This window comes from Salvia splendens, chromosome 7 (assembly GCF_004379255.2).
Source record: "Salvia splendens isolate huo1 chromosome 7, SspV2, whole genome shotgun sequence".
Lineage (NCBI taxonomy): Eukaryota > Viridiplantae > Streptophyta > Magnoliopsida > Lamiales > Lamiaceae > Salvia > Salvia splendens.
This window is the reverse complement of record NC_056038.1, coordinates 14,516,711-14,531,421: the sequence shown is the minus strand read 5'-3', so window position 1 is coordinate 14,531,421 and position 14,711 is coordinate 14,516,711. Positions and strand designations below refer to the sequence as shown.

The 14,711-nt window shown below is 37.3% G+C and overlaps 1 protein-coding gene and 1 long non-coding RNA gene across 2 annotated transcripts; one reads left to right on the top strand and one right to left on the bottom strand.

Annotated features, from left to right (window-relative positions):
* Positions 1-7,211: 7,211 nt before the first annotated feature.
* Positions 7,212-9,169, bottom strand: LOC121811682. The gene is made up of 3 exons (XR_006052745.1): positions 8,905-9,169; positions 8,512-8,582; positions 7,212-7,407 (listed from the first exon to the last, which is right to left on the bottom strand). It is a non-coding gene; the product is annotated as an uncharacterized LOC121811682 (long non-coding RNA).
* A 942-nt stretch (positions 9,170-10,111) lies between these two features.
* On the top strand, positions 10,112-14,625 carry LOC121741229 (elongation factor-like GTPase 1). The gene is made up of 2 exons (XM_042133937.1): positions 10,112-10,600; positions 11,355-14,625. Exons 1-2 carry the CDS (start codon positions 10,547-10,549, stop codon positions 14,442-14,444), a joined length of 3,144 nt encoding a protein of 1,047 aa, XP_041989871.1. The 5' UTR covers positions 10,112-10,546; the 3' UTR covers positions 14,445-14,625.
* Positions 14,626-14,711: the final 86 nt, after the last annotated feature.

The following is a 14,711-nucleotide window of genomic DNA, read 5'->3' as shown; positions in this document are numbered from 1 at the left end:
TTAATGCATCGGCTGCATTATTCTCTGTTCCAACCTTCACCGCTAGCTATCTCATCTCTTATGAAGTGCAACCGAATGTCGATGTGCTTGCTTCTCTCATGGAAGAACTGGTGTTTTGACAAGCAGATCGCGCTGCTACTGTCACACATCACCCGCACTTTTTCCTGCTCAACACCAAAATCACCAAGAATTCCCTTTAGCCATTTTCCTTCCTTGATAGCTTCAGTGAGTGCAATGTACTCAGTCTCTGTCGTGGATAACGCGACCACAGATTGTATTGTCGACTTCCAACTCACAACATTATTATTGAGCTTGAAGATATAGCCACTCTAGGATTTCCTTGTGTCCAGATTAGTCCCATAGTCCGAATCGCAATACCCTAACAATGGGTTTTCACTGCTTTCTTGCTGCTTGAATAAGATTCCAACATTCTTACTTCCACTGATATATCTCAGAATCCATTTCAAGGCCATCCAGTGATCTCTCCCAAACTTCTTCATATATCTACTGGTCACGCTGATCCCATGTGCCAAGTCATGCCTTGTGCACACCACACAATACATAATGCTTCCTACAATGTTGGCATAAGGAATATCTTGCACTTCCTTTCTTTCTGCTTCTGACTTTGGGACTTGCTCGAGTGAGAGCTTAAAGTGTTGCCCCATCGGAGTTGATACACTCTTAGAATTCTCCATCTGAAACTTCTGGATCAACTTCTTCAAGTAATCAGTTTGAATCAACCACAACTCTCCCTTAGTTCTGTCTCTTTGAATATCCATTCCTAATATCCTTCGAGCCTCTCCCAAATCCTTCATTTCAAATTCCTTCTTGAGCAGTTTTATAGTGTCAATTTTTGCCAGACTTTCAGCTCCAACTAGCATATCATTAACATATAAAACTAAGTATGCTACTGCCTTTCCATTCACTGACTTGATGTAAATGCAGCTGTCATATGCAGACTTAATGAAGCCAATTTTCATGAGGTGTGCATCTATAGTTTTGTACCACTGGCGGTTGCTTTGTTTCAACCCATACAAACTTTTTCTCAGTAGGCCGACCTTATCTTCTTGCCCAGAAACATGAAACTCGAGAGGCTGCTCCATGTATATTGTTTCTTCCAAATCACCATGTAGAAAGGCTATCTTCACATCTAGCTGATGTAACTCCCAATTTCTTTTGAGTAATCACAGATAGAAGAATCCTAATGGAAGTATGCTTTACCACAGGAGAGAAAACATCATTAAAATCAACACCTTCCTTCTGTGAATAGCCTTTTGCAACAAGTCTTGCCTTATATCTTATCTTGTTGCCTTCTGCCACTTCAATCTTCTTTTTGAAAATACATTTGCAATTAACAGCTTTCTGAGCTTCAGGTCTATCCACTAACTCCCAAGTTTTATTTTTCAACAGAGACTCAATCTCATCTTTCATGGCCTCCAGCCATTGTTTCCAATCCTTTCCTTTCATTGCCTCTTATAGGTGGCCGGCTCATCAAACTTTATTGTCTCAGCCACACATATAGCAAAATAGGCCATCTCATAATCATTGAATCTAGTAGGAAGCTTACTTGCCCTCTTAGGCCTCCCATCCTTTCTAACTGCAACAATTGGTGTAGTGGATTTATGAGTTTCTGGACTCTCAGCTCCTTTTTCTTCTGCTTAAGTATCACTGTTATTGACTCCACCTCAACAAAAGTATCATCCTTGTTGACACAAGGCATTAATTTCTCATTGAAATCCACATCCCTACTTACTAATAGCTTCTGGTTCCCATTCTCAGTACACCATAGCCTGTAGGCTTTGCAACCTTGTTGATAGCCCAGATAAATGCATCTCTGTGCTCTTGAATCCAACTTTCCTTGTTTAATGTGTGCATATGCTCTACAACCAAAAGGCTTGAGCTTAGTATAGTCAGGGAGAGCTCCAGTCCACCTTGCTTCTGTGACATCAAAATCTATTGCAGAGGAGGGGCTTCTGTTGATTAGGTAGGGTACTGTTGAAACTCCCTCTCCCCAGAATTTTTATCAACACCAAAAGCCAATAACATACACCTCACTCTCTCCATAATAGTCCTATTCATCGTTTCTGCAATTCCGTTTTGTTGAGGGTTTCTTGGGGCAGTTTTATGCCTCTGAATTCCCTTTAACTTGCAGAAACATCAAACTTAGATCATAAATATTCCAACCAGTAGTCAGTTCTGAGGCACTTCAATATAGTACCCTTTTCTCTTTCAACCATAGTGTGCACCATTCCTTGAAGATTTTGAAGGCTTCTGACTTTTCTTTAAGTATTTGCACCCATAGCTTCCTAGAATAGTCATCAATGATGCTTATGAAGTAATTGCCTCCATTGAGTGTAGCTGGTTGGGCTGGACCCCAGATATCACTGTGAGCATACTCCAATACTGTCTTGGAAGTGTGCTCTCCCTTAGGAAATGGTTGGTTCTTGCTCTTGCCCATTATACATTCTCACACCTTTTCAAGTCTGCAGAATCATCAGACTTAAAGATCCCTTGTTTGACTAGAACTTTAATGCCTTTCTCACCCAGATGCCCCAATCTTGAATGCCATAGCTCGAAATCACTGACTCCCCTTTCAATACTACAACTATTCCCAGTAATTACTTCTGCATCCAGGTAGTACAGAGTCTGTTTTTTTAATGCATTCATGACTACTGCATTTCCAAGATAAATCTCCATCTGGTCATCTTGGCTTCTAAAACCATAACCCTTTGACTGTAAGACCCCCAATGATACAAGGTTCCTCTTGATTTCAGGAATAAATCTGACATCAGTAAGCAGGACTACAGAACTAGATGCAAGTTTCAACTTAATAGAGCTCATTCCTCTAATAGAACATATCTGATTATTTCCAAGAACTACTAATCGAGATGAGGGCTTAAACTTTTGAAACCATTCATGATGAGAACAAATATAAAAACTGCAGCCTGAATCTACTATCCAACTTTCACTAATAGATCCACCCAGGACATTAAGAATATGCATATTTTGTTCATCTTGAACTAGATTAGTTGTACCCGGTGTGGCTCCTTCAGTAGCATTCTGTTTCTTTTCCATGTGAAGCAATTTCTCTTGATGTGCCTCGGTTTCTTGCAATAGTGGTAGCTCCTTGTTTCTTTCTTCTGACCTTTATTGCCGCCATGAGAATCTTTGTTGAAACCACCTTTCTGCTTCCTATTTCCCTTCCATTTCTTGACATTCAATACTTCTTCAGATCCAGTAGGAAGAGTACTGCTCTGCCTCTAAAAATCCTTGGTCTTTAGAGCGATTTGAACCTCAAGCAATGTGATGGACTTGTCCATTCCATACAACAAAACATCCTTCAACTGCTCATAGGAAGAGGGCAGTGCATTGAGAAGGACAATTGCTTTATCCCCATCTTCTAACTTGACTTCAACATTCTCCACATCGTCTACAAATTTTGCAAACTGATCGAGCTGCTCCCTTAATGGCTTATTCTCTACAAATCTTTAATTGTAGAGCTGCTGCTTCAGATACAATCGATTGGCTAGAGATTTTACCATGTAGAGATCTTCGAGCTTCTTCCACACCGCACATAAAGTCTTCTCATGCGCCATTTTCTCAAGACTTTTATCATCAAGGCTCAAGAATAGGGCGATGCGCGCCATTCTCAGAATTTCTTGGCGCTTCCCCGTAGCCTTATCATCATTTTCTTTCCCCTCGAGCGCCTCATCTAAACCTTGATGGATCAACAAGGATTCCATCTTAATTCTCCACAGACCAAAGTCTGATTTTCCGTTGAACTTCTCGGCATCGTATCGCGCCATCGACATTCCCACAGACGATGTCAATTTGTTTGGAATCAAGCGCGAAAGAGATCACCGATCAACAAAGAACATGAAGATGAACAACACACACGATTTTACGTGGTTCGGTATAAACCTACGTCCACGGGAAAGGTTTGGATCTTGATTGTATTTCACACTCACTTGTTTATACTTACGAAGATGAACAACGAAGATTCAAGAACAAGACTAAGATTACAACACACTCAAGATAACTATCTCTTAGATCTAACAATGAACTCTTCTCTTTTCTCTCTTTGCGTGTAGCTCTCTAACTCACACCACTGGAAGTTGAAACCCCATATATATCCCTTTCTCAGCTGAACTGTCTTCGGTTATAACTAACTCTCCGAAGCTTCAATCTAGTGAGTAGTTGCATACTTGTGCAACCATGCACCCGAGTGTGATCCTCACGTTGCATGACCACCATAACTCACAATTTATAAAGTATGGATAATTACAAAGTTCCTTCTTTGAAAATCCCTAACATTTTGAAAGCATTTCAACAATATTTTCAATAACTTTTAGGTGAGTGACTAAACATTGTTCATCTAAAAGTTTTTAGGCGATGCAACGACTTTTCTCCTATTAAGTAGAAGCATCTTAAGCTCATAGGCACCGATAAACTTGACGTCAAGTTGAGACCGACCAACAACAATGCTCCTAAAATGCAAGCTAATATGCTCGAGTATTATACAAATGAGAGAGATAAATATTTTAAGTTGTGATGTGCTATTCATCTAAACCTCTATACCTCATAGCAATCAATGAGCCCCGACTCTCGATTCTAAAAGAGTAAAGCTAACAATCAACTAATTAGTTGATCCAACAGTCAAGATTCAATCCATCTATCAACGATCCAGATTTAACACAACCCTTAAATCTATTCCTTATCAATTTTAGCTATGTGTTGAGCTGAATGAGTAATGATATCTACAGGACAAATTAAGAATGTGAAGAATCATAAAATTAAACTACTACTCTCTCCGTTCCATAGTAGTGAAGTCATTTTGCCATTTTTGATACGTTCCATAATAGTGGAGTCATTTCCCTTTTAAGTAAGAACACATTACTTCTCACTTACTTTACTCTCTCTTACTTTATTTTCTCTTCATCTATCTACCTTTTTTATTTCCTACTTTATTGTTCTTTTACTTAATTCACTTAACACAATTTTTTTGAATCTCTGTGCCGGAAAGAAATGCCTCCACTACTATAGAACGAATGGAGCATCAAACAACCATTATTAACATAATGGAGGTTATAAGAAAATTGAAAGTCATAAGGTTTTCTTGAATTATATTTATAATTCAATAAATAAGGCTTGTCAAATCGGGTACACGCGGATACCCGATCAGAAAATTTTGTATACCCGGTCCCGAATTTTCCCAAAAGTGATACCTGATACCCGATCCGAAACTAATTTTGGGTACCCAAATACCCGAATCGGGTAACCAGTCCCAAGTTTGTAATTTATTTTTTTTTAGAAAATTAACTACAAACTTTTAGAGATACAAACTTGTAGTTCGAATTTGATACAAAGTAATGACTTCGAATTTAAGAGAAAATAAAGTAAGTTTATAGCTTGAACTTTCATTTAATTATATTTTAAGTTCATAGCTTCAATTTTTTTTTACAACCTCAACTTTAAAAAATTATTTAACTATATATCGGTAACAAACAGCAAATTCACATATAATTTTCGATTATTTTTTATTAAAATCTATTTGATTGATGCCTAAGATTTTGTTGGTTATGTAAGACCAATATTTTTGAAGTATTACTCAACAATTTTGGTTGAAATAAAATTAATTTTGTAAGTGTGACCACTATATACTCGCTCTTTTTCCTGCTATAAACTATATTTAGTCTAATTAGGATTAATATAATTATTATCTTACCAAGTTACAATTTTAATCATCAAAGTCAAAATTTTAGTAACAAATCTTATTGAACTAATGAAATTAACAACGCAACACAATGGCGCATACAAAATTATGGGTCATGTCTTTGTTTGAAATTCCCCAAAATATTTATTTATATACATATATAGGGATGTATTCAAATTAATGTGTATAAAACTGTTAAAAAGGAAAACTAATTACATCCCTTGATTAGGTGTGATCTAATGGTTAATATAAGATCCACTTGGAATTAATTAAAATAATTAAAAATTCAAAAAAGGTATGGATGGTAGAGCAAAAAACGTCAGTTATGCTTAGCCCATGATTCATGCCTCCCATGATTTGGTGGTTATATTTTATTGATTTATTTTCCTTTCTTAATGTTGAATATATTAGTTGATAAACTTAATTATTTTTGCAGTATCTTTATATTAACCAATACATCAAGTCCTTATGAAGGCTATGTTTAAAAGTGACGATGTACATTATTATACCGTTTTCGTACATTATCTTATATAATTTTTTGTTTGTATCCTATGGTTTTGGTTTCATACGGAACTTGATGTACGAATATGGTTTTGAAATGTACGAAAGACTTAGTTTAATGTACTAAAGAATTAGTTTGATGTCTTGTAGCACATTGCATCCATACCCTTTAGGTTTAGCAATCCATCGGGCTAGGTTGTAGTACCAGCCGACTAATGAAAACTTCACCAAGGGTAGGGAGATAACTCTTTTCTCTTAGGGTTTAGCAATCCATTTGTTTAGGGCATATTACCAACACTTTCCTATAATTTCTGTTCGTATCCTTTGGATTTTTGGTTTCACACGGATCATGATGTATGAATATGGCTTCGTAATGTACGAACAACGTAGTTTAATGTACAAAAGGTTTAGTTAAATGTCTTGCAGCACGTTGCATCCATACCCTTTGGGTTTAGCAATCCATCGGGCTAAGTTGTAGTACCGACCGATTAACGAAAACTTCACCAAGAGCAGAGAGAAAACTCTTTTCCCTTAGGGTTTAGCAATCTATTTGGCTAGGGCATATTACCAACACTCCCCTATAATTTATGTTTGTATCCTTTGGGTTTTTGGTTTTACACGGATCATGATGTATGAATATGGCTTCGTAATGTACGAACGACTTATTTTAGTGTACAAAAGGTTTAGTTAAATGTCTTGCAGCACGTTGCATCCATACCCTTTTGGTTTAGCAATCCATCGGGTTAGGTTGTAGTACCGACCGACTAACGAAAACTTCACCAAAAGCAGGGAGATAACTCTTTTCCCTTAGGGTTTAGCAATCCATTTGGCTAGATTTAGCATGTTACCAACTCTTTCCTATAATTTCTGTTTTTATCCTTTGATTTTGGTTTCATAAAGAACTTGATGTACGAATATGATTTTGTAATGTACGAAATACTTAGTTTAATGTACGAAAGAATTAGTTTAATGTCGATGTTAATGTATGAAAATGGTATTTGAATGTATGAATCTCAGACATTAATGTAATTAAATTATTGAATAATGTATGTACATATATAGCTACATCATGTCGCATTGAATGATATTTTGAAGTCATGTACAATTATGCATGTATAATGTATCATGGGTAGGGAAAGGTTGCATGTCATCCTCAAAGTCCTCATCACCAAGATTTTTTGGGCGCGTTGTACCTATTCAAAAATATTGACATTGAGGATATTAGACTACAAGCAATATCAAACCAAAGTACGAGGAGATTAGACTTTAAGAAACATCAAACAAAAGTACATCAAATAATAATGTAGATGATCAATTGTACGTAATGTATAGAACATGTTCACCAATGTAACACAAACTACTATGAAACATATTAATATAACAGTTATGAAGGACTAATCTAATGTTTTTCATCAATGTGCTTCTGAAAACTATCCACATAATAATGTACAAGTTCAAAGGTAAATAATGTACATCTGAGATTGTATAATGTAGCAGTCTATATCAAAATAATGAACAATGAGGTTTTGTTAGTGAGTCGCTACTATGCCCTAGCACCATGGATTGCTAAACCCTTTGGAGGATGAATTTATCTTCCGCAACACATTAAACCCATTATAATCTATATTAATATGAATGTGACATTTACATTAAACAATCATAATCGTATATTAAATTCAAAGATGTATACACAGTGATTGTTTGATAATCGTACATTAAATAACCATAATCATACATTACCGAATTAATGTGTCAATTTGTGTGAATAATGTACACTATTGACAACAACAAAAAACAAGAACACTAAATATCAGCAGAAGCTATCATGTACTAAACTGTATACATAATGTTACATAAAAACAATATTCACTGATATTAGGAGTAAAGTAACTCCTTTGGTTTAAAACAATGTATATTTATAACATAATAATGTATTACCAATGATGTACTAATGTGCAAACATGATGTGGCACAACAATATCATGTACAAAACTGTATACATAATGTACCATTAACGTATCGATAATGCAGCACCAGAACATACGGTAATGAGTCCTACAATATTAATGTACAAAAGCTACCCCAAAATGGAACTTAACCCACAAACTGCAAATATACAATGTACAACTACTATGAAGAAATCATCAAATTTGTTTACCATGATGTACCTTTAACAGAGAATAATGTACTGTATTCATTAACTAAACTGTATTCATGATGTAACATAGGACATACAACAATGTATAGAACGAGGTTAACAATGTTTAAGCAATATTGTGAACCAAAAAGTAGTTTACTTGTCGGTTGACTAGCAGGCCTCTTCGACATGGTTCGTTTGTTCACCATTTTGTAGGAAGTTCTTCAAGAGCTGTATGACATCAAAAAATATTGTTGAATAAACCAATGTACCAAAGGCAGTATACACAAAAAAAGGGGGGAACCCAAGAAAGGACAATACTTGCATACCAAAAAACGACAAGTAGGAAGAAAATTGGAAGGCGAATTACAGTGCAAAATCAATTGACAAAAACTTCAATTTTGTAGCAAAAGACAGAAACTCAACCAACGAAAAATTCTAATAGACACAAACAAACTTAGAAATCAAATTTGATACCACATAATGTACCAAAACAATCAAACATCAGTTTCTCAAATTTGAATCTACCGAAAACTTAAAGTTTGGGCCTTACCTTTCACCCCGTAGTCGAAATCAGACGTTAATTGAACTGATTCCGTCCGAAAATGAATTTGCTGGGTATACACCGGGATTCCCTCGTCGTGATGGTCACCGATTCGAGATGAGGGTCGGTAGAAGTAGCTTCGAGTGAGGCGGCGGCTAGGGTTACGCAGTGTTACTACTAAGGGAGGAGAGAGGATGGAAGTAATGGGGGGAGGGAGAGTGGGAGGGAAATGAATTGATGAGGAGTTGAAATCCCGTAAATGACGCACTTGCTAATTGGAAACCAAACCGTCCAATAATGTTATACCAAAATTGCTCTACAATGTACGAAACTAGTATCATAATGTACCATCTACCATTTAATCAAAGTCATTAAATTAATAGATCCAAGGGTGTATATTAGTCATATATTTTATACTAAGGTGTGATAAGGAGGATAATGCACCCCTATAGAATATTACTACTAAAGAAGTAAAAAAGATAGATGAATCGGTCCTCCAACATCTCAAGACTCTCAAAAGGACATTTAATTATTTAAAATTTAAAAATTAGAACAAATACATATTTATTAAATTAAAAAATTTAAAAAAATCAGGTAATTCGGTTATACCCGGTCGGGTTTCAGGTAACCCGATACCCGAAAATCCAAAAATCTCACTACCTGGTCACGATCTGAAACCTAAAAAATCGGGTATCGGGTATCCAATTATCCGATTTTTTGGGTTTGGATTTGGATATCGGGTATTAGATACCCGATATCCATTTTGACAGGTCTAATTTAATTTTTATCAACCGATTCATTTTGACAGGTCTAATCTAATTTATATTAAATAAATTAAATCCAATACCCTAAATTCATTTTGACAGGTCTAATTTAATTCATATCAAATGAATTAAATCTTTATTTAAAACTGTGAAAAAGGACTATAAATCGAAGAAAAAATAATATAAATTTAAATTAATTACAATAGTATTCATGTAAATTTTTCGACTAACTCCCCTTTTGTTTATGTATAGATAGGTAAATAAATAGATGTTAATGATTAATGTATTAATTTATCATTAAATGGAAAATTGTGAAAACATAAGTTCTGTCTATTATTATTATTAATGTTATTATTATTATGACTATTATTTTTATTATTATTATTATTATATTATTAATATTGTTGATGTTGGGTGTAATAAGAAAGAGAAGACGAATCCTAATTTAAAGAAGCAGCCGTAGAAAATTATCAATTTCTACATCGCATTTACGTATACTCCTTCCCCTCACGCCTGAACCCACCGCCGGACTTCTCCAAAGCCGGCAACAGCCCGCCAAGTATCTTCCCCTATATGATTTTTTAAAAAACTTGTCTTTTTTCTATTGATAGAAGATAGATTGTCTTTCGCTGTATGAATAAAGTCTAGTGCAGGATCAGTCATTTTTGTCGCCCCCGTCCATCGTCGTGGGAGCTTAAACCTGCGACCTAGATTTACCCTAAAATTGCTTAATCGAAGCAAATCACAAACAATTGAAGCGGAAGAACTACCGCTGACATTGTTGAAGCCTTTCATCGAACACTTGCACTGCATTGTATTGTGGCCGCCGGCGTCGTTTCAGGTTCTGACACTGCACCCGCCTACTTGCAAACCATACCGTCGGAGATATGGACGCTGAGCTCAAATCCGGATTGCCTGTTCCTGACCAACCTCCTTCTATGGTAATTCGATTGCTGTTCAACCGCTGCCAATAATTCTAGCTGTCTTTTTTATTGTTATGCTTTCACTATTCTCCAGAATCAGTTTATCACATTCACACCTAATACCATATTTGACGAATTGGCTCATCATCTTGTTCAATTTTCTCCTAGTTTCCATTTGTCACATATCTGTCTTTTCTTCTTGTAAAATTTAATTTTGCGATCATACTGTTGTTTTTTATTTGCTATTTCAGGTCATGGAACTTCAATTTCAATTCAATTCAATTTTATTGTGAGGGCCTGCTAGTTTAATTTTGATGATGATATAAACATAATTTTATGAAATATATTCATTTTCTACACAATGGTTCTTCTGTATAGTTACTCGTGGCTTTATCCAACCATTTGTTTGATGATGGTGATATACCACGTTTCTTATAATTTTCAAGTTGGGGGGGGGGGGGGGGGGGGGGGGTTAGGGTTTAGAGCTTAGGATGTTTTAGTTATGATGCCTTCTCACATTTAATTTCATCAACTAACTGTTTTAGGAATTAAGATCAGTGATATGTTTGGAAGCGAAGCAGGGGCATTATAATAGTTTCTAATAATTTCTATAGGTTTTCATTTGAGTTTATAAGTTACTCCTTTTTTTACTCATGTTGTATTGTCCATTAACTTGAAATTAGATGGTGTAAGAGTTTGGCTGGCATAGTTTTTTGACGCCTTTTTCATGGAAAGGTGTTAACAAGCTAGCCGTTTCCTTGTTTCGTTTCAGTTATATTCAGAGAAGGATGATCCACCACACATTGATGAGACTAATGATAAGAAGCTAGTCCGGAATATATGCATCCTCGCACATGTTGATCATGGGAAGACCACCCTTGCAGACCATTTGATTGCTTCTTGTGGTGGGGGGGTGCTTCATCCAAAGCAAGCTGGTAAACTTAGATTCATGGATTATTTGGATGAGGAACAGCGGCGTGCTATAACTATGAAAAGCTCATCTATTGGTCTTCAATTCAAAGAGTATTCTGTTAATTTAATAGACTCACCAGGCCACATGGATTTCTGCAGTGAGGTATCTACAGCAGCTAGGTTGAGTGATGGTGCACTAGTATTGGTGGATGCAGTAGAAGGTGTCCACATTCAGACCCATGCTGTATTGCGTCAAGCATGGATTGAGAAGTTGACTCCTTGTCTGGTTCTGAATAAGGTGGATCGGCTAATATGCGAATTAAGGTTGAGTCCAATGGAAGCTTATACTAGATTATTGAGAATTATCCATGAGGTTAACGGGATAGTTAGTGGTTACAAGTCTGAAAAGTACTTATCTGATGTTGATTCCTTGCTTTCAGTTGCTCCGTCTGATGATGTAGGTGATGATAATCTTGAACTTTTGGAAGATGATGAAGAGGATACCTTCCAACCTCACAAAGGAAATGTTATATTTGCATGTGCCCTCGATGGTTGGGGTTTTGGGATTAGCGATTTTGCAGAGATCTATGCTTCTAAACTTGGCGCAAGTGCATCTACGTTGGAAAGGGCACTGTGGGGCCATCGTTACTACAATCCCAAGACTAAGATGGTTGTGGGAAAGAAAGGTATAAACAATACTGCAAAGGCAAGGCCTATGTTTGTGCAATTTATTTTGGAGCCACTCTGGCAGGTGTATCAGAGTAGTTTGGAAACAGATGGAGATAGAGGATTGATTGAGAAGGTTATCAAAAATTTTAATTTGTCTATCCCTTCACGCGAGCTACAACATAAGGATCCTAAAGCTGTGCTTCAAGCTGTAATGAGCCGTTGGCTTCCATTAGCAGATACCATCTTATCTATGGTTGTGAAGTGCATGCCTGATCCGGCTTCTGCTCAGTCTTTTCGGATATCAAGGCTGCTGCCTAAAAGAGACAGTTCTGACAATAGGGATTGTTCTGATTTGCTTTCTGAGGCAGAACTTGTGAGGAAATCTGTTGAAATTTGTGATTCCAGTCCCACTGCACCATGCGTTGTATTTGTTTCTAAGATGTTTGCTATGCCAATGAAGATGCTTCCTCGTGGTGAGATTTTGAACAATCCTGCAGATGATGGAGATTCTGGAGAGTGCTTCCTTGCATTTGCCAGGATATTTAGTGGGGTTCTCTGTGCTGGACAGACGATTTTCGTACTTTCAGCTTTATATGACCCTCTGAAGATGGAATCAAAGCAGAAGCATGTCCAAGAAGCCGAGCTGCAAGCATTATATCTTATGGCGGGGCAAGGACTGAAACCAGTTATGTCTGCAAAGGCAGGCAATATCGTGGCCATACGAGGGCTTGGTCAGCACATATTGAAGAGCGCTACTCTTTCATCTACACTTAATTGCTGGCCTTTCTCCAGTATGGTTTTCCAAGTTGCGCCCACACTGAAAGTTGCGATTGAGCCATCAGATCCTGCTGATATGGGTGCACTCATGAAAGGATTGCGGCTTTTAAATCGCGCGGACCCTTTTGTTGAGGTCACGATTTCTACTAGAGGGGAGCATGTTCTTGCAGCAGCTGGAGAAGTTCATTTGGAGAGATGTGTAAAGGATCTGAAGGAGAGATTTGCTAAGGTTAACTTGGAAGTATCTCCTCCACTTGTCTCTTATATGGAGACAATTGAGGGTGATATGACTAATCCTTTGGAGAATCTGAAGTTCTTAAGTGGAAGTTCTGACTATGTGGAGAAAACAACACCAAATGGTAGGTGTGTTGTTCGTGTACAAGTCATGAAACTTCCCTCGCCTCTTACCAAGTTACTTGATGAGAGTTCTGAACTGCTGGGAGATATTATTGGAGGTAAATCTAAACAGGCTTTGAAAAGCTTGGAGACCTTGAGGGGAAGCATTGTGGAAGATGAGAATCCAATTGAAGCATTAAAGACCAGGATGATGGATGCTATAGAGAGTGATCTTTCCTCTGCAAATGCTGAGATGGATAAAGACCGAGTAGAGAAATATAGAGTACTGTGGAAAAACTTTTTGAAAAGAATTTGGGCATTGGGGCCTAGACAGGTTGGTCCTAACATTCTGGTCACTCCAAGCAGAGGTAAAAGCATGGAGGGCTCTGTTCTTATGCAGGGCTTTCCTTACGTGTCAAATAGATTAGGTCTTCACAATGATGGTGAGAGCAAGGATGTATCAACAGAATCATCATCTGTGATGTTGCTAAGAGAAGTAGAATCTCTAGAGAGCAGTGTTTTATCTGGATTTCAGCTGGCTACTTCAGCCGGTCCTTTATGTGAGGAACCTCTGTGGGGTTTGGCATTTGTTGTTGAGGCTTTCATATCTCCCATTGAGTGTCAGTCAGCTGAGGATACTTCTTCCCAGCAACCAGAACCGTATGGTGTTTTTACAGGTCAAGTTATGACAACAGTTAAGGAAGCTTGCAAAGCAGCTGTACTTGAGAGAAAACCCAGGCTTGTTGAAGCATTATACTTCTGTGAATTGAATACCCCAACTGAGCATTTGGGGTCCATGTATGCAGTACTTGCTCGTAGGCGAGCCAAAGTGATAAAGGAAGAAATGCAGGAAGGGTCACCGCTATTCACTGTGCATGCATATGTTCCTGTTGCAGAAAGCTTTGGTTTTGCAGATGAGCTGAGAAGATGGACAGCCGGAGCATCAAGTGCACTACTTGTTTTCAGTCACTGGGAAATGCTTCCAGAGGATCCCTTTTTCGTCCCCAAAACAGAAGAGGAAATTGAAGAATTCGGAGATGGGGCTAGTGTTTTACAGAACACTGCCAGGAAGCTCATTGATGCTGTAAGGAGGAGGAAGGGTCTTCCTGTAGAGGAAAAAGTGGTCCAACATGCAACCAAGCAAAGAACTTTGGCTCGTAAAGTGTAGAAGTTGTCTCCTGTTACAGTTTTGAAGCGGTTGCAATTTGCATCATGCACACCGTTCATTATAGTTTTGTTGTTGTACGCCCTATTGTTTCCGAACAATGTTTGTTGAGAGATGACTAAAGTGGGATATATATGATTTAAACAATTTTGAGATTGATAGTATTATTTTTTCCATATTAAAATCTCAGCTCTAATAATGAAATGCTGTGTGAAGGGTGCAAATTGGTTATAGCTAAATCATAAGCGGGTGTTTGGTAGGGGATACAGA